Below are 27,627 nucleotides of genomic sequence, written 5' to 3'. Positions count from 1 at the left end.
AAAAGCTAGAAAAAGCTCAAATAAACAACTTGACCCTGCATCAAAAAGAACTAGAAAAAGAACAGCAAGTAAAGCCCAAAGGTAGTAGAAGAAAGGAAATAATAAAGATCAGAGTGGAAATAAATGACATACAGGCTAAAGAAACAATACAGAGGACCAATGAAACCAGGAGCTGGTTCTTTGAAAAGGTAAACAAGGCCCTGGCCGGTTGGCTCAGTGGTGGAGCATTGGCCTGGCGTGCAGAAGTCCCAGGTTCAATTCCCAGCCAGGGCACACAGGAGAAGCGCCCATCTGCTTCTCCACCCCTCCCCCTCTCCTTCCTCTCTGTCTCTCTCTTCCCTTCCCGCAGCCAAGGCTCCATTGGAGCAAAGATGGCCCGGGCGCTGGGGATGGCTCCATGGCCTCTGCTTCAGGCGCTAGAGTGGCTCTGGTAGCAACAGAGCGATGCCCTGGATGGGCAGAGCATCGCCCCCTGGTGGGGGCGCTGGGTGGATCCCGGTCAGGCACATGCAGGAGTCTGTCTGACTGCCTCCTCATTTCCAGCTTCAGAAAAATACAAAAAAAAAGGTAAACAAGATCGATGAACATTTAACCAGACTCACCAAGAAAAAAAGAGAGAGGACTCAAATAATGAGAGTGGAGAAATAACAACTGACACAACAGAAATACAAAATATTGTAAGAAAATACTATGAAGAACTGTATGCCAAAAAATTAGACAATCTAGATGAAATGGACAAATTCCTTGAAACATATAATCTTCCAAAAATTAATCTGGAAGAATCAGAAAACCTAAACAGATTGATTACAACAAATGAGATCAAAACAGTTATCAAAAAACTCCCAACAAAGAAAAGTCCTGGGCCTGATGGCATTACAAGTGAATTCTACCAAATATTCAAAGAAGAACTAACTCCTATCCTTCTCTCAAGCTATTTCAAAAAATTCAATAGGAAGGAAGACTTCCAAGCTCCTTTTATGAGGGAAGCATAATTCTGATTCCAAAACCAGGCAAAGACAACACAAAGAAAGAAAATTATAGGCCAATATCCCTGATGAATTTAGATGCTAAATTCCTCAACAAATTATCAGCAAACCGGATCCAGCAATGTATGAAAAAAAATCATACATCATGATCAAGATCAAGTGGGATTTATTCTGGGGAGGCAAGGCTGGTACAATATTTGCAAATCAATCAATGTGATTCATCATATAAACAAAAGGAAGGACAAAAACCACATGGTAATTTCAAGAGATGCAGAAAAAGCATTTGATAAAATCCAGCACCCATTCATGATCAAAACTCAGCAATGTGGGAACACAGGGAACATACCTCAACATGATAAAGGCCATCTATGACAAACCCACAGCCAACATCATACTCAATGGGCAAAAATTTAAAGCAATTCCCTTAAGATCAGGAACAAGGCAGGGGTGCCTCCTTTCACCACTCTTATTTAACATAGTTCTGAAAGTCCTAGCCACAGCAATCAGACAAGAAGAAGAAATAAAAGGCATCCAAATTGGAAAAGAAGAAGTAAAACTATCATTTGCAGATGATATGATATTGTATACAGAAAACCCTAAAGTGTCAGTCAAAAAACTACTAAACCCGATAAATGAATTCAGCAAGATGGCAGGATATAAAGTTAATACTCAGAAATCAGAGGCATTTTTATACACCAACAATGAACTGTCAGAAGAGAAATTAAGGAAACAATTCCTTTCACTATTGCAAAAATAAAGTACCTAGGAGTAAATTTAACCAAGGAGATTAAAGACTTGTACTTGGAAAATTATAAAACATTGATACAAGAAATCAAGGAAGATACAAACAAGTGGAAGCATATACCATGCTCATGGTTTGGAAGAATAAATATCATTAAAATGTCTATATTACCCAAAGCAATTTAGAAATTCAATGCAATACCAATTAAAATACCAATGACATACTTCAAAGATATAAAACTCATATTCCAAAAATTTATATGGAGCCAAAAGAGAACACGAATAGCCTCAGCAATCTTTTTTTTTTTTTTTACAGAGACAGAGAGAGAGTCAGAGAGAAGGATAGACAGACAGGAATGGAGAGAGATGAGAAGCATCAATCATTAGTTTTTCATTGCGCATTGCAACACCTTAGTTGTTCATTGATTGCTTTCTCATATGTGCCTTGACCGCGGGCCTTCAGCCGACCGAGTAACTCCTTGCTGGAGCCAGCGACCTTGGGTTCAAGCTGGTGGGCTCTTGCTCAAACCAGATGAGCCTGCGCTCAAGCTGGAGACCTTGGGGTCTCGAACCTGGGTCCTCCGCAGCCCAGTCCGACGCTCTATCCACTGCGCCACCGCCTGGTCAGGCAGCCTCAGCAATCTTGACAAGGAAGAATAAAGGGGAAGGTATCACACTTCTTGTTATCAAGTTATACTACAAGGCCATTGTACTCAAAACAACCTGGTCCTGGCATAAGAACAGGCATATAGATCAATGGAACAGAACAGAGAACCCAGAAATAAACCCACACCTTTATGGACAACTGATATTTGACAAAGGAGGTAAGAACATACAATGGAGTAAAAATAGCCTCTTTAACAAATGGTTTTGGGTAAACTGGACATCTACCTGTAAAAAAAATGAAACTAGACCACCAACTTACACCATTAACAAAAATAAACTCAAAATGGATAAAAGACTTAAATGTAAGCCATGAAACCATAAGCATCTTAGAAGAAAACATAGGCAGTAAGCTCTCCAACATCTCTTGCAGCAATATATTTGCCGATTTATCTCCACGGGTAAGTGAAATAAAAGACAGGATAAACAAATGGGACTATATCAAACTAAAAAGCTTTTGCACAGCTAAAGACAATAAGAACAGAATAAAAAGACAAACTACACAATGGGAGAACATATTCAACAATACGTCTGATAAAGGGTTAATAACCAAAATTTATAAAGAACTTGTAAAACTCAACACCAGGAAGACAAACAATCCAATAAAAAAAATGGGCAGCCTGACCAGGCGGTGGCGCAGTGGATAGAGCATCGGACTGGGATGCAGAGGACCCAGGTTCAATACCCCGAGGTCGCAAGCTTGAGCGCGGGCTCATCTGGCTTGAGCAAAAAGCTCACCAGCTTGGACCCAGGGTAGCTGGCTCGAGCAAGGGGTTGCTCGGTCTGCTGAAAGCCTGCGGACAGGGCACATGTGAGAGAGCAATCAATGAGCAACTGGGGTGTTGCAACGAAGGACTGATGATTGATGCTTCTCATCTCTCTCCGTTCCTGTCTGTCTGTCCCTGTCTGTCCCTTTCTCTGACTCTCTGTCCCAGTAAAAAAAAAAAAAATGGGCAAAAGAAATGAATAGACACTTCTCCAAAGAGGACATACAGATGGCCAATAGGCATATGAAAAAATGCTCAACCTCAACATCACTAATTATTAGAGAAATGCAAATTAAAACCACAATGAGATATCACCTCACACCAATCAGAATGGCGCTCATCAACAAAATAACACAGAATAAGTGCTGATGAGGATGTGGAGAAAAGGGAACCCTCCTGCACTGCTGGTGGGAATGCAGACTGGTGCAGCCACTGTGGAAAACGGTATGGAGATTCCTCAAAAAATAAAAAATCGAACTGCCTTTTGACCCAGCTAGTCCACTTTTAGGAATATACCCCAAGAACACCATGGCACTGTTTCAAAAGGAGAAATGCAACCCCATGTTTATGGCAGCATTGTTCACAACAGCGAAGATCTGGAAACAGCCCAAGTGTCTGTCAGTGGACAAGTGGATTAAAAAGCTTTGGTACAGGCCCTGGCCGGTTGGCTCAGTGGTAGAGTGTCGGCCTGGCGTGCGGAAGTCCCGGGTTCTATTCCTGGCCAGGGCACACAGGAGAAGCGCCCATCTGCTTCTCCACCCCTCCCCCTCTCCTTCCTCTTTGTCTCTCTCTTCCCCTCCTGCAGCCAAGGCACCATTAGAGCAAAAGATGGCCTGGGCGCTGGGGATGGTTCCTTGGCCTCTACCCCAGGTGCTAGAGTGGCTCTGGTCGTGACAGAGCAACGCCCTGGATGGGCAGAGCATCGCCCCCTGGTGGGGGTGCCGGGTGGATCTCGGTCGGGCGCATGCGAGAGTCTGTCTGACTGCCTTCCCGTTTCCAGCTTCAGAAAAATACAAAAAAAAAAAAAAGCTTTAGTACATATATGCTATGGAATACTACTCAGCCATAAGAAATGATGACACTGGATCATTTACAACAACATGGATGGACCTTGATAATATTATATTGAGTGAAATAAGTAAATCAGAAAAAAACTAAGAACTATATGATTCCATACATAAGTGGGACATAAAAATGAGACTCAGAGACATGGACAAGAGGGTGGTGGTTACGGGGGGGGGGGGAGGGGGAGGACAAAGAAAACCAGATAGAAGGTGACGGAAGACAATTTGACTTTGGGTGATGGGTACGCAACATAATCAAATGTCAAAATAATCTGGAGATGTTGTCACTGATTTATAATGTCACCCCATTAAAATTAATAATAATAAAAAAAGAAAAAAATATTCTGAAGAAAATTTAAACATGTCATGTAACAATAGTATATTAATCCTTCATTTTGAAACTCTTTAATCTATTAGTCGCGGAGATCACCTGACTGCTCAAATTTCCCAAATAAATGTGTTTTATATATATATATGAGGGCAGGGTTGAAAAAGTACATACTTGAAGAAATAATGGCTATATACCTATCAGAAAAACTCAATTAAAAAGTAGTAATAACACCAAAGTCTGGCAAGTATGTGAAGGAATTGCATCAGTCACAAATTGCTGGTAGGAATGTAAAACAGTACTACTGCCACTCGGAAAACAGTCTAGCAGTTTTCTTAAAATCTAAACATGTAACTACCACACAACCCAGCAGGAGCACTCCTGGGTATTTATCCCAGTGGATGAATGGTTATACAAACTGATAAACTATTTTGTGTTTTAAGCATGAATGAGAGAGAGAGAGAGAGGGAGAGATAGGCTGGAAGGGAGATGAGAAGCATCGATTCTTCATTGAACCATCTTAGTTGTTCATTGATTGCTTTCTCATATGTGCCTTGACCTGTGGGGGTGGGGGGTTCCAGCAGAGCAAGTGACCCCTTGCTCAAGCCAGCGACCTTGGGCTTAAGCTGGTGAGCCTTGCTCAAACTACATGAGCCCGCGCTCAAGCTGGTGACCTCGGGGCTTCAAACCTGGGTCTTCCATGCCCCAGTCTGATGCTTTATCCACTGTGCCACTGCCTAGTCAGGTTATGTAACATTCTTGAAATTACAAAATGACAGAAATGGTTGCCAGGTTTACGGAAGTGTACGGGGCAGGAGAGAAGTGATTGTGGCTATAAAAGGGCAACATGAGAAATCCTGTGGAGATGGAAATCTTGACCATATCAATGTCAGTACCCTAGTTGTTAATACTGCACTATGGTTTTACAAGATACTACCACTGGAGAAAGAGAACATCATCTGTATTATTTATTAAAACTCCATGCAAATTGAAAATTATCTTAAAAATAGGAAGTTTAATTTTAATAAAAGAGAGCACTACACAAAATTTGAAGGTGTGCTCATATGGGATTAAGGAAATTCCATCTGATGACTTCAATATTCTTGCTAAGAATAAGTGATAGAAAGTCTAAGAACAAAGAACATCTGAAACAATCATTAAGAACACAAATAATGATCAGAGAAATATTCAGGAATTATTGGGAAGTGCTGAGGTGCCTTATTTTTACATTACTGACCTGCCTCCTTCTCATTATTCAGGTGTAAGCCTAATTATCACCTCCTTGCAGAAGCTTCTTTCACTATCCAAGCAAATGTAGATGACTTCCTTTTTTATTTTCCCTGAGAACCATGTTCTTTTTCCCGCAGAGAATCTATCACAACTTATAATTCCATGTTTGTTTGTTTCTTAATTATGTCTCCCACTGGACTATACACTCCATGAAAGCAACATTTATGTTCAATATTGCACCCTCAACAACTAACATACTATCTGCCATGCAACAGATGTTCAATAATTTTCTTCTTCTCTGGAATTTCCTTCTTATACATTTTACTTCTATTGAGCCTCCTCTGCATTCATTAATGACTCCTTTCACGCATACATTAATGTGAAATCTGTAACAAATAAAAGGAAAACCCAGTTTCTGTAGGATGATGTGGCAGCATGTGTGCATGTGCAGATGATGATGTAACACCGTGTATACAGTGGAGCAGCCCACGGCCATGCCAGTCGAGATGTGGACAGTACAGAGGAAAGTTCAGTGTGTTCTGTGGCTTGCTAAATTCGAATCCATGACCAAAGTGCAACGTGAATATCAGCGCGTTTATAACAAAGCGCCACCACATAGGAATAACATTACTTGGTGGGATAAGCAGTTGAAAGAAACTGGTAGTTTGGTGGAGAAACCCTGTTCTGGTAGGACATCAGTTAGTGATGAGTCTGTAGAGGCTATATGGGATAGCTACCTAAGGAGCCCTAAAAAATCTGTGCGTGAGTCCACATTGAACTGCACTGAATAAGTATGAAACTGGGAGTTTTCCTTTTATTAGGTGCAGATTTCACATTTCTATCATCTTTTGTTGCTTTCCTGTGACCGGTCAGAAGTGCACCATGACTTTACGGACACACTGCATTTCCTACCGTACGAGTTCATAAAGCCTATATATAAAGGTATTATCCTCAATATATATAACTAGAATTTCCCAGATGAGACTGTTCTAATTTATTTTTAGAACTTATTTTTGAAAACAGAAGTACTAAATTATCTATGATTTCCATTTCAAAGGTCAAAAACTAGTTTTTCTACAACAGCATTTTTTTTTTTTTTTTGTATTTTTCCGAAGCTGGAAACAGGGAGAGACAGTCAGACAGACTCCCGCATGCGACCGACCGGGATCCACCTGGCACGCCCACCAGGGGGCAATGCTCTGCCCCTCTGGAGGGTCGCTCTGTTGCGACCAGAGCCACTCTAGCACCTGGGGCAGAGGCTAAGGAGCCATCCCCAGCGCCCGGGCCATCTTTGCTCCAATGGAGCCTCGGCTGCGGGAGGGGAAGAGAGAGACAGAGAGGAAGGAGAGGGGGAGGGGTGGAGAAGCAGATGGGCGCTTCTCCTGTGTGCCCTGGCCAGGAATCGAACCCGGGACTTCTGCACGCCAGGCCGACGCTCCACCACTGAGCCAACCGGCCAGGGCTACAACAGCATTTATTGATTCTCCCTCTGACAAATAAAGGTGTAAGGTATTTTTTTATACCAGCAGATTTCTAAATGTATACTTTGAAAGTAAGAGAAGTTATTTTTGCCATGAGATTGGCTTCTCAAGGCAAAAAAAGAAGAAAGAAGAGAGTAATTTGCCCAGATTAGAAAAAAAAAATGCTGACTCCAAATTACACAAAAGTGGCAGTGTACTAAAAAATAAATAAATTTCACCCTGGCCAGTTGGCTCAGTGGTAGAGAATAGGCACAGCGTGTGGAAGTCCTGGATTCAATTCCCAGCCAGAGCACACAGGAGAAGTGCTTATCTGCTTCTCCACCCCTCTTCCTCTACTTTCTGTCTCTCTCTTCCCCTCCCACAGCCACGGCTCCATTGGAGCAAGGTTGGCCCAGGTGCTGAGGATGGCTCTGTGGCCTCTGCCTCAGGCGCTAAAATGGCTCCGATTGCGACAGAGCAATGCCCTGGATGGGCAGAGCATTGCCCCCTGGTGGGCATGCTGGATGGATCCTGGTCGGGCGCATGTGAGAGTCTGTCTCTCTGCCTCCCCACTTCTCACTTCAGAAAAATACAAAAAAAAAATGAGTTTCTTTTCCTGGCATCAGGCTCATCTGGCCTTTTCTGTTACTTCTAAGAAAATAATTAAATGACCACAGTAGCACTTCAAAATACAATGCCAATTAACAGCACCAATTTTTGTTTCCTCTGTTTATGTTATTTTTTACCATGAAACGCCATGGTCTGAAGCAGTCGATCAGCCACTTCCTGTGGGAATACTCCAGGTTCTTGCAGACACAATGTTCCATCTTGTCTTGCTGAACAGAACTTCTCAAGGTGTGTAGTCAGAAAATTCAAGCAGATATCAAGTAAGGAATAGGGAGATGCCTCCTCCTTGGAGCCCAGGAAGAAACATAAAGAGAACACAAAAGACAAGTTAGTTTGCAAAAAAAGTAGAGAAAAAACATTCAATTCCACATTAAACAAGTATTTTTACTCATTGCATGCCATATGCTAGATACTGTTAGGCAATACAACACGTGATGCATGTTCTCAAGAAGTAGAAGAAAAACATTTAAATAAATATTTACATAAAGCTCATTAAATATTATAATAGAGGACATATTGAATAGTATGTAAGCACATAGCAGGGTGCCCTAATAAGTCAAGGATGATCAGGAAAGACCTCAGAGGTACAACAGATTAATCTTCCTAAATTACCACCCAGTACCTCTTCTCTGCTCAAACCTTTAATGGCTTCCCGTGGGCCTAAAGACAAAAAAAAAAAAAAAAAAAAAAAAAATCTTAGATTATTAGATTAATGCTTGAGTTCTAAAATAGAGCCTCAATTTACTTTCCAACTTGATTTCCTACAAAATCCCCATCCTAACCTCTAGAGCAGTGGTTTTCAACCTTTTTATGCTTGGGGACCGGTGAAAATAGAATTGTTTCCGGGACCCCTAAGGCAGAAATCACCCTGAGCATAAGTGAATTTGAGTAAGATCACTGGGTCTATAATTTTCATACATAAGGGTGGTTAACTCTTTTTTGCTGACCAGCATGAATTTTCTGGTAAACCAGGTCCATCTGTAGACCAGTGATTGAAAAACACTGCTCTAGAGTTCAAATATGATAAATTTATTTGGATTAAAAAAAAGTTTTACAGGTGCTAGCATTCTCAAAAAAGAAAAATGTTACCCAGTTATTCCAACCTGAGAAATAAAAAACTAATAAGCACACAAATTTTTTAAATTAATTAACTTATTTACTTTAGAGAGTAAGAGTGATCCTGCAGTAAGAACATCTATCTGTTCCTGTTATCAAGCTATCTGGGCATGAATAAGCACACAAATTTAAGGGTAAAGAGTTTTAAAATCTTTTTATTTATTTATTTATTTATTTATCTATTTAAGAGACAGAGAAAGAGTCAGAGAGAGGGTCAGAGAGAGGGATAGATAGGGACAGACAGACAGGAACAGAGAGAGATGAGAAGCATCAATCATTAGTTTTTCGTTGTGACACCTTAGCTGTTCATTGATTGCCTTCTCATATGTGCCTTGACCGTGGGGCTCCAGCAGACCTAGTAACCCCTTGCTCAAGCCAGTGACCTTGGGTCCAAGCTGGTGAGCTTTGCTCAAACCAGATGAGCCCACGCTCAAGCTGGCAACCTCGGGGTCTTGAACCTGGGTCCTCCGCATTCCAGTCCGATGCTCTATCCACTGCGCCACCTCCTGGTCAGGCAGTGTAAAGAGTTTTAATTATAGAAATAAATACGGCCCTGGCCGGTTGGCTCAGTGGTAGAGCATCGGCCTGGACTGCAGGAGTCCCGGGTTCAATTCCTGGCCAGGGCACACTGGAGAAGCGCTCATCTGCTTCTCCACCCCTCCCCCTCTCCTTCCTCTCTGTCTCTCTCTTCCCCTCCCGCAGCCAAGGCTCCATTGGAGCAGAGATGGCCCGGGCACTGAGGATGGCTCTGTGGCCTCTGCCTCAGGCGCTAGAATGACTCTGGATGCAACAGAGCGACGCCCCAGAGGGGCAGAGCATCGCCCCCTGGTGGGCATGCCGGGTGGATCCCGGTCGGGCGCATGCGGGAGTCTGTCTGACTGCCTCCCCGTTTCCAGCTTCGGAAAAATACAAAAAAGAAAAAAAATTAAAAAAAAAAAAAGAAATACTATAGCCCTTTGGTCAAGATGGTGGCTTAGGTAAATGTAGTACTTGAATCCTCCCACAACCACATTAAAATTACAACTAGGCCCTGGCCAGCTAGATCAGTGGTAGAGCATTGGCCCAGACATGTGGAAGTCCCGGGTTTGATTCCCTGCCAGGGAACACAGGAGAAGTGCCCATCTGCTTCTCCACCCTTCTCCCTCTCCTTTCTCTCTATCTCTTCCTATCCCACAGCCAAGGCTCCATTGGAGCAAAGTAGGCCAGAGCACTGAGGATGGCTCCATGGCCTTAGCCTCAGGCACTAGAATGGTTCTGGTTGCAATGGAGCAACGCCCCAGATGGGCAGAGCATTGCCCCCTAGTGGGCATGCCGGGTGAATCTCAGTTGGGCACATAGGAGATTCTGTCTCTCTGTCTCCCTGCTTCTCCAGAAAAATACAAAAAAAAAAATACAACTAAACTACAGAACAACCATCATTCAGAACCACCTACTATTGAACTGAACAGAAGCTCTACAATTATGGATTTAAAGAAGTCACATCAAGGCTCATAGGGAGGGAAGAGACACAGAATGGGCTGGTCCCACACTTGTGTGGTAGATAAAAATCAAAAGGGATATCTCAGCTGCAGAGGTCTTCCCTGAGGAGCACGGTGTCCCAGCCCCACACCAGACCCCACAATCCAGGGATCCATTGCCAAGAAGAGAAGTCCCCATGACTTCTGGCTGTAAAAACCAATAGGGATTATAACTGAGTAAGACACAAGGCTGCTGGAGTCCCAGGCAGCTCCTCCTAAAGAGCCTGTACACAGACTTACTCAAACTCATTCCCTCTGAGTTCCAGTATTGAGGCAGCAGCTTGTAAGGAACCAGAGACATATGGGAAGAAACTGAGTTGTCGGGCATCAGGGCAAGAGCTGGGGGGGGGGGGGGAGTACAGCTTTCTGCCAGACAGTGCTAGTAGAGGCCATTGTTCCTATTCTGAGACACCTCCCCATTCCCGCAGAGCCAGCAGTAGGTACCATATGTGAACTCCATCACCTTGACTCATACTATTTGCCCTACCCTAGTGATCCCCCAAGACCCTACCCACCTGAGCCATTTCCAGTGGCTTTTCCATACAATTGGCCTCTCTCGCCTCATGTTCAGACTTTCCTAAAATCTCTTAAACAAGTAGCATTTATCCTCTACATACTCAGTATCTCTTGCTAAGTGGCCCCAAGCCCAGCACTAGCAGCAGTCCACCTTGGTTTGCAGCTTGACCTCTTGTGGGCACCTCCAAGCTCAGCATAAGTAGCAGTCATCTGTAGATTGCTCTGTAGCTCATGCTGGGTGGCCCCAGACAAGGCACAGGTGGTGGCTGACCTAGCACCTCCTTGGAGGCCGCAGAGTCAACCAGTGGACAGTACAACCAGTGGACAGCTTCAGACCACGCTGGATTACAGCCCTACCATCTCCATAAGCAGCAGATTCAAAGGTCAGACTCCATGAGCACCAAAGCCCCACTGAAGCAAAGTCAGCTCTGTAGAGTTGAGTCCTGCACAGCAGCTCCTCTGTTGTAGTTGCAGCCATTCCGTACAGCCAATAGGCCTGGGGGGGAGGGGAGGTCAATTCCTCCCAGTGATAGCAACATCAATCAAGGCTTAACTATTAATATAACAGGACAATGCACACAACCCACATAGGGGCACACTTGAAGCACCCATCTTGGGTAATAAAGAATACTGCACAAGCCCTGGCCGGTTGGCTCAGCGGTAGAGCGTCGGCCTAGCGTGCGGAGGACCCGGGTTCGATTCCCGGCCAGGGCACATAGGAGAAGCGCCCATTTGCTTCTCCACCCCTCCACCGCGCTTTCCTCTCTGTCTCTCTCTTCCCCTCCCGCAGCCAAGGCTCCATTGGAGCAAAGATGGCCCGGGCGCTGGGGATGGCTCTGTGGCCTCTGCCTCAGGCGCTAGAGTGGCTCTGGTCGCAATATGGCGACGCCCAGGATGGGCAGAGCATCGCCCCCTGGGGGGCAGAGCGTCGCCCCTGGTGGGCGTGCTGGGTGGATCCCGGTCGGGCTCATGCGGGAGTCTATCTGACTGTCTCTCCCCGTTTCCAGCTTCAGAAAAATGAAAAAAAAAAAAGAATACTGCACCACTGGGCCCCACAGGACACCTACTACACAAGGTCACTTTACCAAGTCTGGGAGATATGGCAGCTCTACCTAATACACAGAAACAAATATAGGGAAGCAGCCAAAATGTGGAAACAAAACAAAACCGGTCCCAAACGAAACAACAGGAGAAATCTCCAGAAAAGAAAGGTAAATGAAATGGAGGTAAGCAAACTACCAATAAAGAGTTCAAAACAGTGGTTATAAGGATGCTCAAGGAACTGAGTGAGAACTTCAATAGCATAAAAAAGGACATGGAAACAATAAAAAAGAACCAGTCAGAAATGAGGATATGTGAACTGAAATGAATAATTATTTACAGGGAATCAACAATAAAGTAGATAACCTTGAGAATCAAATAAGCAATCTGAAATATAAGGAAACAAAAAACAGCCAGTTAGAACAGCAAAAAGAAAAAAGAATCCAAAAAAAATGAAGACAGTGTAAAGGGCCTCTGGGACAACTTCAAACATACCAATATTCACATCATAGGGGTGCTGAAAGGAGAAGAAAGACAGCAACAAATTGAAAGCCTATTTGAAAAAATAATGAGAGAAAACTTTCCTAACCTGGTGAAGGAAATAGACATACAATTCCAGGAAGTGCAGAAAGTCCCAAACAAGATGAATCCAAAAAGGCCCACACCAAGACACAGCATCATTAAAATACAAAAGGTTAAAGACAAAGAGAAATCTTAAAAGCAGCAAGAGAAAAGCAGTTAGTTACCTACAGGAAAGCTCCCATAAGACTGTCAGCCGATTTCTCAACAGAAACTTTGCAGGCCAGAAGGGCGTAGCAAGAGATACTCAAAGCGATGAAAAGCAAGGGCTGCCCGGTTGGCTCAGTGGTAGAGTGTCAGCCCGGCTTGTAGAAGTCCTGAGTTTGGTTCCAAGTCAGGGCACACAGGAAAAGCGACCATCTGCTTCTCCACCCCTCCCCTCTCACTCTCTCTATCTCTCTTTACCTCTCTCTTCCTCTCCCACGCCATGGCTCTAACAGTTTTCACAAAGTTGGCCCTGGGCACTGAGGATGGCTCCATGACCTTGCCTCAGGCGCTAAAATAGCTCAGCTGCCGAGCAACAGAGCAGTAGCCCAGACAGACAGAGAATCACTTGGTAGGGGGCTTGCCAGGTAGATCCTGGTCAAGGAGCATATGAGACTCTGTCTCTGCCTCCCCATCTCTCACTTAATAATAATAATAATTAAAAAATAATAATAAAAAAGAAAAGCAAGGACCCATAACCAACCAAGATTACTCTACCCAGCAAAGCTACCATTTAGAATCAAAGGTCAGAAAAAGAGCTTCCCAGACAAGATAAAGCTAAAGGAGTTCATCACTGCCAAACCAGCATTATATGAAATATTTAAGGGTCTTCTTTTAAAAAAAGGAAAAAATAAAAAGTATGAACAAAAAATAGCAATAGATAAATATCTATCAACAAATGAATCTAAAAATCAAAATAAACATACAAGCATAATAGAAACAGATTCATAGGTACAGAGAACAGATGGGGCGGTTGGGGAGATGGGTAAAAAGGTTGGATTAAGAAGTACAAATTGGGCCTGACCAGGGAGTGGCACAATGGATAGAGTGTCAGACTGGGATGCAGAGGACCCAGGTTCGAGACCCCGAGGTCGCCAGCTTGAGCGCAGGCTCATCTGGTTTGAGCAAAGCTCACCAGCTTGGACCCAAGGTCGCTGGCTCGAGCAAGGGGTTACTCGGTCTGCTGAAGGCCCACGGTCAAGGCACATACGAGAAAGCAATCAATGACCAATTAAGGTGTTGCAACAAAAAACTGATGATTGATGCTTCTCATCTCTCTCCCTTCGTGCCTTCCTGTCTGTCTATTCCCCCTCCCCCCGTCTCTGTAAAAAAAAGAAAAAAGTACAAATTGGTTACAGAATAGTCATGGGGGATATAGTCAGTAATATTCTAATAACTATGATTGATGTTAGATGGGTGCAAGATTTATCAGGTTGCTCACTTAGTAAGTTATGTAATGTCTAATCATTGGGAGGTACACCTGAAAATAATATAAAATGTATGTCAATTATAATTGAAAAATAAAAAAATGAGCCCAAAAAAGAAATAAATACATCAAAATGTTAATAGTAGTTAACTCTGGGTGATGTGCTATCAGTTTTCTTCTCTGAATAAATTAAATTTTCTATACAGCATGCTATATGTATAATAAAAAATTATTAAAATATTTTACAGTTTACAAAGTACTTTCATATTGACATATTTCATATTGTAATGAATGAGTAAAGTGGGTAATAGATATTATTTTATAGATGAGGAAACAGACTTCATAAAAATTAAATGGTTGGCCACAATGTGGCAAAGGCTGTTAACTGCCGACTCTAATTCTGTTCTTCCCTACTTCCATATTAATAAAACCTCTTATTTTTACCTGAGCACAAAATCATTTTGATAAGGACATATTCCAGTCTCCTCTACAGCTGGACACTTAGAGAAAGTTCAGAGGAAATGATCAAATTCTACTTCTGCCTCACAGAACTTTGCCTATTCTTATTTCCTGAGTTGTAACAATAAATTCCTTCTGCTTTTTTTTTTTTTTTTTTTGCCTTTTTCCAAAGCTGGAAACGGGGAGGCAGTCAGACAGACTCCCGCATGTGCCCCACGGGGATCCACCTGGCATGCCCACCAGGGGGCGATGCTCTGCCCCTTTGGGGCGTCGCTCTGTTGCATCCAGAGCCATTCTAGCGCCTGAGGCAGAGGCCACAGAGCCATCCTCAGTGCCTGGGCCATCCCTGCTCCAACGGAGCCTCGGCTGCAGGAGGGGAAGAGAGAGACAGAGAGGAAGGAGAGGGGGAGGGGTGGAGAAGCAGATGGGCGCCTCTCCTGTGTGCCCTGGCCGGGAATTGAACCCGGGACTCCCGCACGCCAGGCCGACGCTCCACCACTGAGCCAACCGGCCAGGGCCCTTTTTTTACTCTTTATCGTACCATGTGCCTAAACATTTAAAATTCATCACTCAGAAGAAACAAGTTGCCCTTTTACCTCAAATTCCACCTAAATTTCAAAGTACTGTAACCTATTTGTTTTGTAGAAGGGAAAATAAACGAAACTTGTATAACTGTCAGAGGAGAGTACATAATTTTTAGAAGTCATTTTAGGAGAACAATCACAGGCAGTAATATATGAACACTTAGAATATTTGGTTAGTCATTCTAAAAAATTTCTTTCCAGTTGGTAAAATATGTCCAGCAAGGAACAAAGGCAGGTTTTTGGAACGCATAAACTTTTCCTTTTCAAAGAAACCCCCTCCTTACACTACCTTTCAACTTTACGAATTCCAAATATATTATCTCACCTGATAGTCAAAGCAGTTCCGTGATATGAACAAGGATAATGATCCCCCATTTAAAGATAAATAAAGAACAGAGCCTGGATGGTGGTGGCACAGTGGATAGAGCATCGACCTGAGACACTGAGGTCCCAGGTTCAAAACCCCAAGGTCACTAGCTTGAACGTGGGCTCAGCCAGCCTGAGCGCAGGCTCACCAGCTTAAGCACAGGGTTGCTGGTTTGAGCCCAAAGGTCATTGGTTTGAAGTCCAAGGTCACTGGCTTGAGCAAGGTATCCTGGCTTGGCTGGAGCCCCCTGGTCAGGGCACATTCAAGAAGCAGTCAATGAACAACTTAAAGTGACCCAACTACAAATTGATGAGTCTCATCTCTCTCCCTTCCTATCTCTCTTGCTAAAAAAAAAAAAAAAAAAAAAAAAAAAAAGAAATAAAGGTAAAGAATAGAGAGGTTATATATCAAGCGACCATAACTAGCACTGTACTCAGATTATCTGAGATCTACTCCAAAACCAAACTGACACCTGTGATTCCCCATATCCCAGTAATATAAGCTAACACAGAAGTATTGAGAGATCAGTGTTTCCTATTTCATTTTTAAACAAATAGCAGCAGCACAGAAGGACTAACAAAGAAAGGATAAAACAAAAGTTAGAATTTGGTGTCTAAACAATTCATCTCCTGGAATTTCCTGCTGGAGAGATTTTTCTCTTTACCAGGCAGAGTAAAAACAAAGCTGCTACTGCCTGACCAGGTGGTGGCACAGTGGATAGAGCCTTGCCTGGGATGCAGAGGACCCAGGTTTGAAAGTCCAAAGTCACTGGCTTGAGTGCAGGCTCATCTGGCTTGAGCATGGGGTCGCTGGCTTGAGCATGGGGTCAAAAATATGACCCCATGGTTGCTGGCTTGAGCCCAAAGGTCACTGGCTTGAAGCCCAAGTTCGCTAGCTTGAGTAAGGGGTCACTGGCTTGGCAGGTGTCCCTCTCCATCAAGGCACATATGAGCAATCAATGAACAATTAAGGTGCTGCAAAGAAGAACTGATGTTTCCTTCCTGTCTGTTCCTAGATGTGTCTCTCTGTCTCTCTCTCTGTCTCTCTCTCGGTAAAACACACACACACACAGCTCCTACCAAAAAATATAGGAGAGGAGGTCAAGTCTGATTTCAGTGGTATCATGAGGTAACCCATATAGTTCAAAGACAATAATTTCTAGGAAAAACAAACAGGAAAGTTCATTTTTTTTTTTTTTTTTTGTATTTTTCTGAAGTGGAAACGGGGAGGCAGTCAGACAGACTCCCGCATGCGACCGACCAGGATCCACCCGGCATGCCCACCAGGGGGTGATGCTCCACCCATCTGGGGCACTGCTCTGCTGTGACCAGGGCCATTCTAGCGCCTGAGGCAGAGGCCACAGAGCCATCCTCAGCGCCCGGGCAAACTTTGCTCCAATGGAGCCTCGGTTGCGGGAGGGGAAGAGAGAGACAGAGAGGAAGGAGAGGGGGAGGGGTGGAGAAGCAGATGGGCGCTTCTCCTGTGTGCCCTGGCCGGGAATCGAACCCAGGACTCTTGCATGCCAGGCCAACGCTCTACCACTGAGCCAACGGCCAGGGCAGAAAGTTCATTTTAATTACTCAATCTGGCCCAACACAAATTTTTATTTATTTATTTTTTTGCAGAGACAGAGAGTCAGAGAGAGAGGGACAAATAGGGACAGACAGATAGGAAGGGAGAGAGATGAGAAGCATCAATTCTTTGTTGCGGGACCTTAGTTATTCATTGATTGTTTTCTCATATGTGCCTTGACTGGGGGGCTACAGCAGACCGAGTGACTTCTTGCTGGAGCCAGCGACCTTGGGCTCAAGCTGATGAGCCTTCGCTCAAGCTGGCGACCTCGGGGTCTTGAACCTGGGTCTTCTGCATCCTAGTCTGACGCTCTATCCACTGCACCACAGCCTGGTCAGGCTTAAAAATATTTTTGCATTAAAACAAACGTTATATAAAAGGCAAACACTGCATAAAATTTAAGATTAAACATAAGATTACCAAGTAATTCCTGTTTGTAGCACCAGTTTCGAATAATTCCCTTCTCTATCCCACAGCAAATTTGGCTTCTTTTGCCATTAGAAGATGAAAAACCAGGGACCTAAAGGATAAGTTTAAACACTTTAGCAAAGTATTCAAAATGTTTCACTAATTGGCTCCAACCTTCCTTTCTAGCCTCCTTTTCTACCTTCAACCTCCAAACATGCTATCTACCAGATACATTAGCGTTAGTGCTCCCTTATTTATTTTTATTGGGGGGGGGGGCAGAGAGAGGGACAGATAGGAAGGGAGAGAGATGAGAAGCAGCAATTCAAGCCAGCAACCTTGGGCTTCAAGCCAGTGACCTTTGGGCTCAAGTCAGCAACCATGGGTTCATGTCTATGATCCCACACTCAAGCCAGCAGACCCACACTCAAGCTCGCACTCAATTCGGCGACCTTGGGGTTTCAAACCTGAGTCCTCCGTGTCTTAGTCCAATGCTCTATCCACTGCACCACTGCCTGGTCAGCCTAACCTGAGTGCTCCTTAATGCAACCTATTTCCCCAAGCACTGTAACAGGCACTTTCACACCTCTAAGCTTTTTTTTTCTATGTGGCAAAATCACACACATCCTTCAAAACTCAGTCAAACCTCACTAGTTCTGCGATGACTTCCCTAGTTCCCAAGGCAGAATTAATTTTGTTCTCAGCACCTGAAAAATTAAATTGCACCATTAATTATAGTTATTATGGCCTGACCTGTGGTGGCGCAGTGAATAAAGAATCGACCTGGAACTCTGAAGTCTCCAGTTTGAAACCCTGGGCTTGATGCTTATGAAAGTTGATGCTTTCTTGTCCTACCCCCCCCCCTTCTCTCTCTCTTCTCTAAAATGAATAAATAAATAAAAAAGTTTAAAAATATAGCCTGACCGGGCGGTGGCACAGTGGATAGAGCGTCGGACTGGGATGTGGCGGACCCAGGTTCGAGACCCGAAGTCGCCAGCTTGGGCGCGGGCTCATCTGGTTTGAGCAAGGCTCACCTCAAGCAAGGGGTTACTCGGTCTGCTGAAGGCCCACGGTCAAGGCACATATGAGAGAGCAATCAATGAACAACTAAGGTGTCGCAATGAAAAACTGATGATTGATGCTTCTCATCTCTCTCCGTTCCTGTCTGTCTGCCCCTATCTGTCTCTCTGTCACTGTAAAAATAAATTAATTAATTTAAAAAAAAAACAACAAAAAAAGAAAAATATAATAGCTATTATGTACTGTGTGGTGCCAGGCACTAACTAATCCAGTACTTTGTATATGTAGACAGTTGACCCTTGAACAACATGGTTTGAATTGCACAGGCAGACTTATACATATATGTTTTTCAAGAAATATTATAAATGTATTTTATCTTCCTTATAATTTAAAAAATTGTTTCCATTGATTTCAGAGAGAGAAAGGAAGGGGAAGAAGGGAAAGGGGAGAGGGAGGGAGAGGGGGAGAGAGGGAAAGAGAGAGGGAGAGAGGGAGGGAGAGAGGGAGAGAGAAAGAGAGAAGCATCAACTCGATGTTACACTTAGTTGTACACTCACTGGTTGCTTCTGGTATGTGCCCTGCCCAGGAATCAAACCCGTGATATCGGCACACTGGGACGACACTTTATTCACTGAGGCACCTGGCCAGGGCTTCCTTATAATTTTCTTAATAAGAGTTTCTTTTCTCTAGCTCACTTTATTGTAACAATATAGTATATCAAAATAAGTGTTAACCAACTTTACTTTATTCCTAAGGCCTCCAGCCAACAGTAGGCTATTTGTAGTCTTTGGAGAGTCAAAAGCTATACATGGATTTCTGACTGCATAGGGGGTAGGCTCCCTTAACCTCTACATTGTTCAGTGGTCAACTTACTTGGAATCTTCAAAACAACTTTGTTTTGAACAAAGTAGATAAACTGAGGTTCAGAAAGATTAATTCATATATCAAAGATTAAAAACAGCCAGCAGATGGCAGAGCAAGAATAAAAATTACAACAGCTATTTTTCATGAAACACTAAGTCTCAGGTCTTGGTTCAGAGCTCTTTAGAAACATGAGCTCTTTCAATTTCTACATCTTATGAGTCAAGAACTGTTCCAAAATGCATTTTAAAGATAAGGAAACTGAGGTTTAGGTTAAATATTTTCCCCATTCTCACATGGCCAGCATGTTGCTAAACCAGGACTCCAACTCAAGAATGAAGTGAAAATCTGTATTTTTAAGTTCTTAATCGCTATGCTATAACAACATAATCATAATTATTGAGCTCATACTTTTTGTTAACATATGTAATGTTTTATATACTATAAACTATGCTAAGTGCTTTATCTCTGCTCACAAAAATTAGGGGATCAGGGAATGTGCAGATACTCCAGTACTTTCAGCCTTTTGTATAGTGCATTTTCACCAATGAAATAAAAGCTGGTTTTGCATCTCATTTGCATAATTGAACAACTTTCTTTGACTTGTCATTTGCTTTTCTGATGTTCTTGTTTAATAAAAAAAATCAAATGCTTTTTTTAATCACTTCATATTCATTTTGAAATATCCCCTAATTTTTGTGAGCAGTATATTTGAATAACAATATATAGTCAAAATATAAATTTGGAAATTTTCATGTCAAAACTATTATTAATGAAAATATACATCACCTACACAAGATTAACTAAATAAACAACAACAAATGACACCAATAATAAAGTTAAATTAATGATAATTCATAATTAAATACAAAACTAGCAATAAAAAAACTACCAATTCAAGACAACACTGCTGATGCACTGATTACAAAGCTCTCTCCCAAGAAATCAACAGAATTACCAACAAGCTACATTTGTACACATGTAGTAGGAGCTCTACAACATTTCCAAATGTCAGACTTCTTCATAAAAGACTAGAGTCCGCCTTAGCAAACTCTGGTAATCTGCTAACTTTAGTGTCATAATTACTAAATTATAGTAATTCTTAGTAACTCATTAAGCATATGTGCCTTGACCAGGCAAGCTAGAGTTTTGAACCGGCAACCTCAGTGTTTCCAGGTTGACGCTTTATCCACTGCGCTACCACAGGTCAGGCGAAATTTGTAATATTTTTCCTCTCACTTTTTAAGATTATTTTATCAAATGAAATAAAGGATATGAATATGTTTTGTTTACTACAAGATATTATTACCAGAGTAATCCATAAAGTGTATTTTTCCTTATAATTAACCAAAAGAGGGACCTCATTGCTCAGATTCTAAAGCCTATAGAGTTTGTCTTTGAGGAATCTCATATCAACATTCATTAGCTCTTTCTAAACCTTTCCAAATGGTTTTCTTTTAATCCCCCTTAAAAATTTTTTCTAATTTTTTTGACAGAGAGAGGGACAGATAGGGACAGACAGGAGGGGAGAGAGATGAGAAGCAGCAATTCTTCATTGCAGCACCTTAGTTGTTTACTGATTGCTTTCTCATATGTGCCTTGATGGGGGCGGGGGGCTATAGCGGGGGGCTACAGTGATCCCTTGCTCAAGCCAGGGACCTTGGGCTTCAAGCCAGCGACCTTTGGGCTCAAGAAGCAACCAAGGGGTCACGTCTATGATCCCACGCTCAAGCCATCAACCCTGCACTCTAGCCGGATGAACCTGCACTCAAACAAAGCCAGCCAGCGACCTCAGGGTTTCGAACCTGGGCCCTCCACGTCCCAGTCCAACACTCTATCTACTGTGCCATAGCCTGGTCAGACAAATCAGGCATCTTTTATACCTGGAACTAAAGCCCTGTAAAATGCATCCAATAAATTCTTTGTTCAATGGATTAGTATGCTACTAGATGGTAGGTAACTTGCCTTAATACCCATTATATTTCCCTTGTACTTTAAAGGACATATTATGGGGTTTTCTCTTTTGGCTTTTAGACTTCTTTGGTGAGTGTAATTATCTTGTGACAGTGCAAAGAACAATCTATGACAGTAAATAAAAGTTCAAAACTAATGAATTTTAATAAGGTTTTTGAAATATCCAGTTAACCATTCATACTCTGGTGCTCAAAACAGTCTGTTGTGTGAAATAATTTATTATTTATTTATTTTTTTGGGTTTTTTGTTTTCTTTTACAGAGACAGAGAGTAAGTCAGAGAGAGGGATAGACAGGGACAGACAGGAACGGAGAGATGAGAAGCATCAATCATTAGTTTTTCATTGCGCATTGCGACCCCTTAGTTGTTCATTGATTGCTTTCTCATATGTGCCTTGACCGCGGGCCTTCAGCAGACCGAGTAACCCCTTGCTTGGGCCCGCGACCTTGGGTCCAAGCTGGTGAGCTCTTTGCTCAAACCAGATGAGCACGCGCTCAAGCTGGGCGACCTCAGGGTCTCGAACCTGGGTCCTCAGCATCCCAGTCCGACACTCTATCCACTGCTCCACCGCCTGGTCAGGCAAATAATTTATTATTTAACCAATTGCTATCAGAGTCCTCAATTACTTGCAGCAAAAGCATTCTAAGTAATCCAGGATAACACAATTGAAGTAATAAAGGAAAGTCACCTAATTTTCTAACATTCCATTCTTAAAAAGCTCAAAGTTACATGTTAAATACCAAAAATAGAAACTAGATAATAGTACTTTCTAATATTAAAAAAAACCCTCATTTTATTTCTCCTAATGACACTATTACATCTGATGTAAAAAGTAATTGTCTTAACTCAAGGCAAACCTTGTAGACTTTATAATCACAGAGCAATGAGGCCTCCCCTTTGGTTAATTACAAGGAAAAACATACTTTATGGATGAGGCTGGTAACAATGTCTTTTAGTAATCAAAACATATTCATATCTTTTATTTCACTTGATACAATAACCTTATGAAGTAAAAGCAAAAATATCACAAATTTAAATTTACGGATAAGGAAGCTGAGGCAGAAATATGACTTTGCCAGAGGCATTGTGGTTAGCAGGAAGAATACTACACCTGGATTTGAATTCTAGTGATGTTATACTGCAAAATATCTAGCTTTTCTGACCCTCAGTTCTGCCCTTTCTAGAATGGGAATTAGTACTTATCACATGATGTTATTGTTAGGATGAAGCGTGAATATGTGTACAAAGCCACCAGCACAATGTCTGACAGACTAATTACTCAATAAATGTTCTCTTTTCCCACTTACTAGACATAATCTCACACAAGTAATTTTTTTTGTGTGTGTGACAGAGACAGAGAGACAGAGAGAGGGACAGATAGGGACAGACAGGAAGAGAGAGATGAGAAGCATCAATTCTTCATTGTGACACCTTAGTTGTTCATTGATTGCTTTCTCATATGTGCTTTGACCGGGGAACTACAGCAGACCGAGTAACCCCTTGCTCAAGCCAGTGACCTTGGGTTCAAGCTGGTGAGCTGTGCTCAAACCAGATGAGCCTGCGCTCAAGCCAGTGACCTCAGGGTTTTGAACCTGGGTCCTCCGCATCCCTGTCCAAGGCTCTATCCACTGAGCCACTGCCTGGTCAGGCACAAGTAATATAAATTTAAGTTTCAGGCACATAAATAGCAGGGTCATGGTTATAAATCCTCAAAAGAGACTTTTCCCATCCAGAGTCCATATGAAGACAAACAAGCCTGACCAGGTGGTGGTGGTACAGTGCATGGAGCGTCAGCCTGGGACCTGAGGACCCAGGTTTGAAACCCCAAGGTCGCTGGCTCACCAGCTTGAGTGTGGGTTCACCAGCTTGAGCAGGGGTCCCCAAACTATGGCCCGCGGGCCGCATGCGGCCCCCTGAGGCCATTTATCCGGCCCCCGCCGCACTTCCAGAAGGAGCACTTCTTTCATTGGTGGTCAGTGAGAGGAGCATAGTTCCCATTGAAATACTGGTCAGTTTGTTGATTTAAATTTACTTGTTCTTTATTTTAAATATTGTATTTGGCCCTGGCCGGTTGGCTCAGCGGTAGAGCGTCGGCCTGGCGTGCGGGGGACCTGGGTTCGATTCCCGGCCAGGGCACACAGGAGAAGCGCCCATTTGCTTCTCCACCCCCTCCTTCTTCCTCTCTGTCTCTCTCTTCCCCTCCCGCAGCCAAGGCTCCATTGGAGCAAAGATGGCCCGGGCGCTGGGGATGGCTCCTTGGCCTCTGCCCCAGGCGCTAGAGTGGCTCTGGGTCTGGTAGCGGCAGAGCGATGCCCCGGAGGGGCAGAGCATGGCCCCCTGGTGGGCAGAGCATGGCCCCTGGTGGGCGTGCCGGGTGGATCCTGGTCGGGCGCATGCGGGAGTCTGTCTGACTGTCTCTCCCCGTTTCCAGCTTCAGAAAAATACAAAAAAAAAATATATTGTATTTATTCCCGTTTTGTTTTTTTACTTTAAAATAAGATATGTGCAGTGTGCATAGGGATTTGTTCATAGTTTTTTTTATAGTCCGGCCCTCCAACAGTCTGAGGGACAGTGAACTGGTCCCCTGTGTAAAAAGTTTGGGGACCCCTGAGCTTGAGCATGGGGTCTCTGGCTTGAACATGGGATCATAGACATAACCCCATGGTCTTTGGCTTGAGCCCAAAGGCTGCTGGTTTTAAAGCCCAAGGTTGATGGCTTGAACAAGAGGTCACTGGCTTGGCCTGAGCTCCCCAGTCAAAGCATATTGAGGTCTGGCCTGTGGTGGTGCAGTGGATAAAGCATCAACCTCAAATGCTGAGGTTGCTGGTTTGAAACCCTGGGCTTGCTCAAGGCACATATGACAAACTATCAACTAAAGTGAAATAACTATGAGTTAATACTTCTTGCTCTACCCCTCTCTCTCTCTCCACTTTCTCTGTGAAATCAATAAATAAAATCTTAAAAACAAAAACAAAACATATATGAGAAAGCAATCTGAACAATTAGGGCACCACAAATATGAGTTGATGCTTTTTATCTCTTCCTTCCTGTCTGTCTGTCCCTCTCTTTCTCTCTCCAAAAAAAAAGAAGACATATAAGCCTCTTTGTCTCCCCACACCATCATGCAGACATTTTTTTAGTCTACATTTTCACTAAATGTTTATTCAATGAATAAATGAGCCTGACCTGTGGTGGAACAGTAAATAAAGCGTTGACCTGGAATGCAGAGGTCACTGGTTCAAATCCCTGGGCTTGCCCAGTCAAGGCACATGCAGAAAATATCTACTAGTAGTTGCTTCTCCCCTTCTTCTCCCTCTCCCTCTCTCCAAAAATCAATAAAATCTTAAAAATTAAAAATAAATGAACAATCAAGCACAAACCTATTGTTAGGTGTATTTGAAATACCTATTTCCCCCTAAAGAAAGAGACTATATGTCCAGAGAGAAATATAAGCCCCAAGTCCAGCCCTGAAATTAAAGAATGGGATTGAGCCTGACCAGGCAGTGCCACAGTGAATAAAGCATCAGCCTGGGATCCTGAAGACCCAAGTTTGAAAGTCCAAGGTCACTGGCTTGAGCACGGGCTCACCAGCTTGAGTGTGGGATCACAGATTTAACCCCGGCAATAAGCAAGGGGTCACTGGCTCAGCTAGAGCCCCTCAGTCAAGGTATTTATGAGAAAGCAATCAATGAACAACTAGTGTGATGCAACTATGAGTTAATGCTTCTCATCTCTTTCCCTTCTTGTCTGTCTGTCTCTCTCTGGCTAAAAAAAAGAATGGGGACCTGTGGTGGCGTAGTGGATAAAGCACCGACCTGGATGCTGAGGTTGCCTGAGTGAAACCCTGGGCTTGCCCAGTCAAAGTGCATATGGGAAGCAACTACTAGGAGTTGATGTTTCCCACTTCTCTCCTCCCTCTCTCTCTCCTCCATCTAAAAAAAAACAATAAATAAAAATTTAAAAAAAAAATGGGATCAAGGCCCTGGCCGATTGGCTCAGTGGTAGAGCGTCAGCCCAGCGTGTGGAAGTTCCGGGTTCAATTCCTGGTCAGGGCACACAGGAGAAGTACCTGTCTGCTTCTCCACCCTTCCCCCTCTCCTTCCCCTCTATCTCTCTCTTCCCCTCCTGCAGCCAAGACTCCATTGGAGCAAAGTTGACCAGGGTGCTAAGGATGGCTCCATGGCCTCTGCCTCAGGTGCTAGAATGGCTCCAGCCGCAACTGAGCAATGCCCCAGATGGGCAGAGCATCGCCCCCTGGTGGGCATGCCTGGTGGATCCCAGTTGGGCACATGTGGGAGTCTGTCTGACTGCCTCCTCCTTTCTAACTTTGGAAAAATACAAAAAAGAAAAAAAAAGGAATTGAAAGGCAGAGTTCATAGGTATAAGAAACTTTAAAGATTGGGTAATCTTTGATTCCTCATTTTTATAGTACTCCATGGGAAACCTCTCCTTCATTTATGAGAGGATTTTTCCGTATCTTGTCTACTACTGATTCAATCAAGTCAGACTTCCAGGAATAAACACTAATTTAACCTTAATTATATCTAATCCCTTTACCTTCTCAAACTCCAAACACAATTATTTCACAAATGAGAAAGAACCAAAAGAATATATATTGCCTGACCAGGCGGTGGCGCAGTGGATAGAGCATCGGACTGGGATGCTGAGGACCCAGGTTCAAGACCCCGAGGTCGCCAGCTTGAGCGCAGGCTCATCTGGTTTGAGCAAAAAGCTCACTAGCTTGGACTCAAGGTCGCTGGCTCAGGCAAGGGGTTACTCGGTCTGCTGAAGGCCTGCAGTCAAGGCACATATGAGAAAGCAATCAATGAACAACTAGGGTGTCGCAATACGCAACGAAAAACTAATGATTGATGCTTCTCATCTCTCTCCCTTTCTGTCCGTCTGTCCCTATCTATCCCTCTCTCTGACTCTGTAAAAAAAAAAAAAAAAAAAAAAAGAACATATATTGTGCTCAAGGATACAGATATAATTAACTATTTGGCATGGACAGTGAAAAGTTATTTTTTTAAAAAAAACCCATCAACTACTTTCAGAGATCCCTAGATGTCAATTAATGCTGGTAAGACAAGCTTATTGCATGCATCACATCACGGCGTGGTCAGTGTGGCAAACAACTATGTGCTAAAAGGACAAGAAGTTAGAGTTTCATCTCTAAGAGATCAAGTACTGGAAAGGCAAGTAAATCCCCTTCCCTTCCATCTTAGCTCATGTAAAAAACTATTCCAAGAAACAAAACAAAAATTCAAATCAGTAATCACTGACCTGATGAGTAGTAGATCATACGAATCACTAACCCAGAGTTACTTTAGCATCATTTTCCTGTTAACTACCAGCATGAGTTTTGAAATATAATATGGTAAACAGAGAAGCCAGGTTAATAATGGAAAGAGCACTGGGCTTACAGTCAATACTGACTTGGCTACTTACTAGCTGTGTGACCTTAGGAAAATAAACTAACGTCTCAGTTTCTTATCTATAAAATTGATGCTGACTCTCTATCTTGACAATCACACAAAATGGTAGTGAGGAATAAATGGGATATATATGAAAATGCCTTAAAAATACTAAAGTGTGCCCTGGCCAGTTGGCTCAGCAGAAGAGCATCAGCCCAGCATGTGGATATATCCTGGGTTGGATTCCCAGTCAGGCACACAGGAAAAGCGACCATCTGCTTCTCTACCCCTCCCCCTCTTCCTTTTCTGTCTCTAATCTTTCTCTTCCCTTCCTACAGCCATGGCGTAGTTGGAACAAGTTCGCCCTGAGCGCCCAGGATGGCTCCATGGCCTCTCCTCAGGCTCTAAAATAGCTCAGCTGCCAGAGCAACCAGCCCCAAATGGGCAGTGCATCGCCCCTTACAGAGTTTGCCTGGTAGATCCTGGTTGGGGCATATGTGGGAGTCTGTCTCTCTGCCTCCCTGCTTCTCACTTAAGAAAAAAAAATACTAAAGTACTATGCAAATATTAACATGATTGAATGAGACTGACCAGGCGGTGGCGCAGTAGATACAGCGTCAGACTGAGACGCAGAGAACCCAGGTTTGAAACCCCAGGGTCACTGTTTTGAGCACTGACTCACCAGCTTGAGCGCTGGGTCACTGGCTTGAGCGTGGGATCACAGACATGACCCCAAGGTCGCTGGCTTGAGCCCAAAGGTCGCTGGCTTGAAGCCCAAGGTTGCTGGCTTGAGCAAGAGGTCATTTGCTCTGCTGCAACCCCCCCCCCCCCATCAAGGCACATATAAGAAAGCAATCAGGCCCTGGCCGGTTGGCTCAGCGGTAGAGCATTGGCCTGGCGTGCGGGGGACCCGGGTTCGATTCCCG

The 27,627-nt window shown here is 43.4% G+C and overlaps 2 protein-coding genes across 2 annotated transcripts in view; one reads left to right on the top strand and one right to left on the bottom strand.

Annotated features, from left to right (window-relative positions):
• Positions 1–27,627, top strand: part of ECHDC2 (enoyl-CoA hydratase domain containing 2) — a 234,551-nt gene that overhangs the window by 186,783 nt on the left and 20,141 nt on the right. The gene's annotated exons all lie outside the window — the stretch shown is intronic.
• Positions 1–27,627, bottom strand: part of ZYG11B (zyg-11 family member B, cell cycle regulator) — a 92,674-nt gene that overhangs the window by 51,498 nt on the left and 13,549 nt on the right. The window contains exon 2 of the mRNA XM_066376333.1: positions 7,986–8,151. Coding sequence (XP_066232430.1) covers positions 7,986–8,151 — 166 coding nt within the window. The remainder of the gene's footprint in view (positions 1–7,985; positions 8,152–27,627) is intronic.

The sequence above is a fragment of the Saccopteryx leptura genome, chromosome 3 (genome assembly GCF_036850995.1).
Source record: "Saccopteryx leptura isolate mSacLep1 chromosome 3, mSacLep1_pri_phased_curated, whole genome shotgun sequence".
NCBI classification, from domain to species: domain Eukaryota; kingdom Metazoa; phylum Chordata; class Mammalia; order Chiroptera; family Emballonuridae; genus Saccopteryx; species Saccopteryx leptura.
This window is presented reverse-complemented; position numbering and strand designations above follow the sequence as displayed.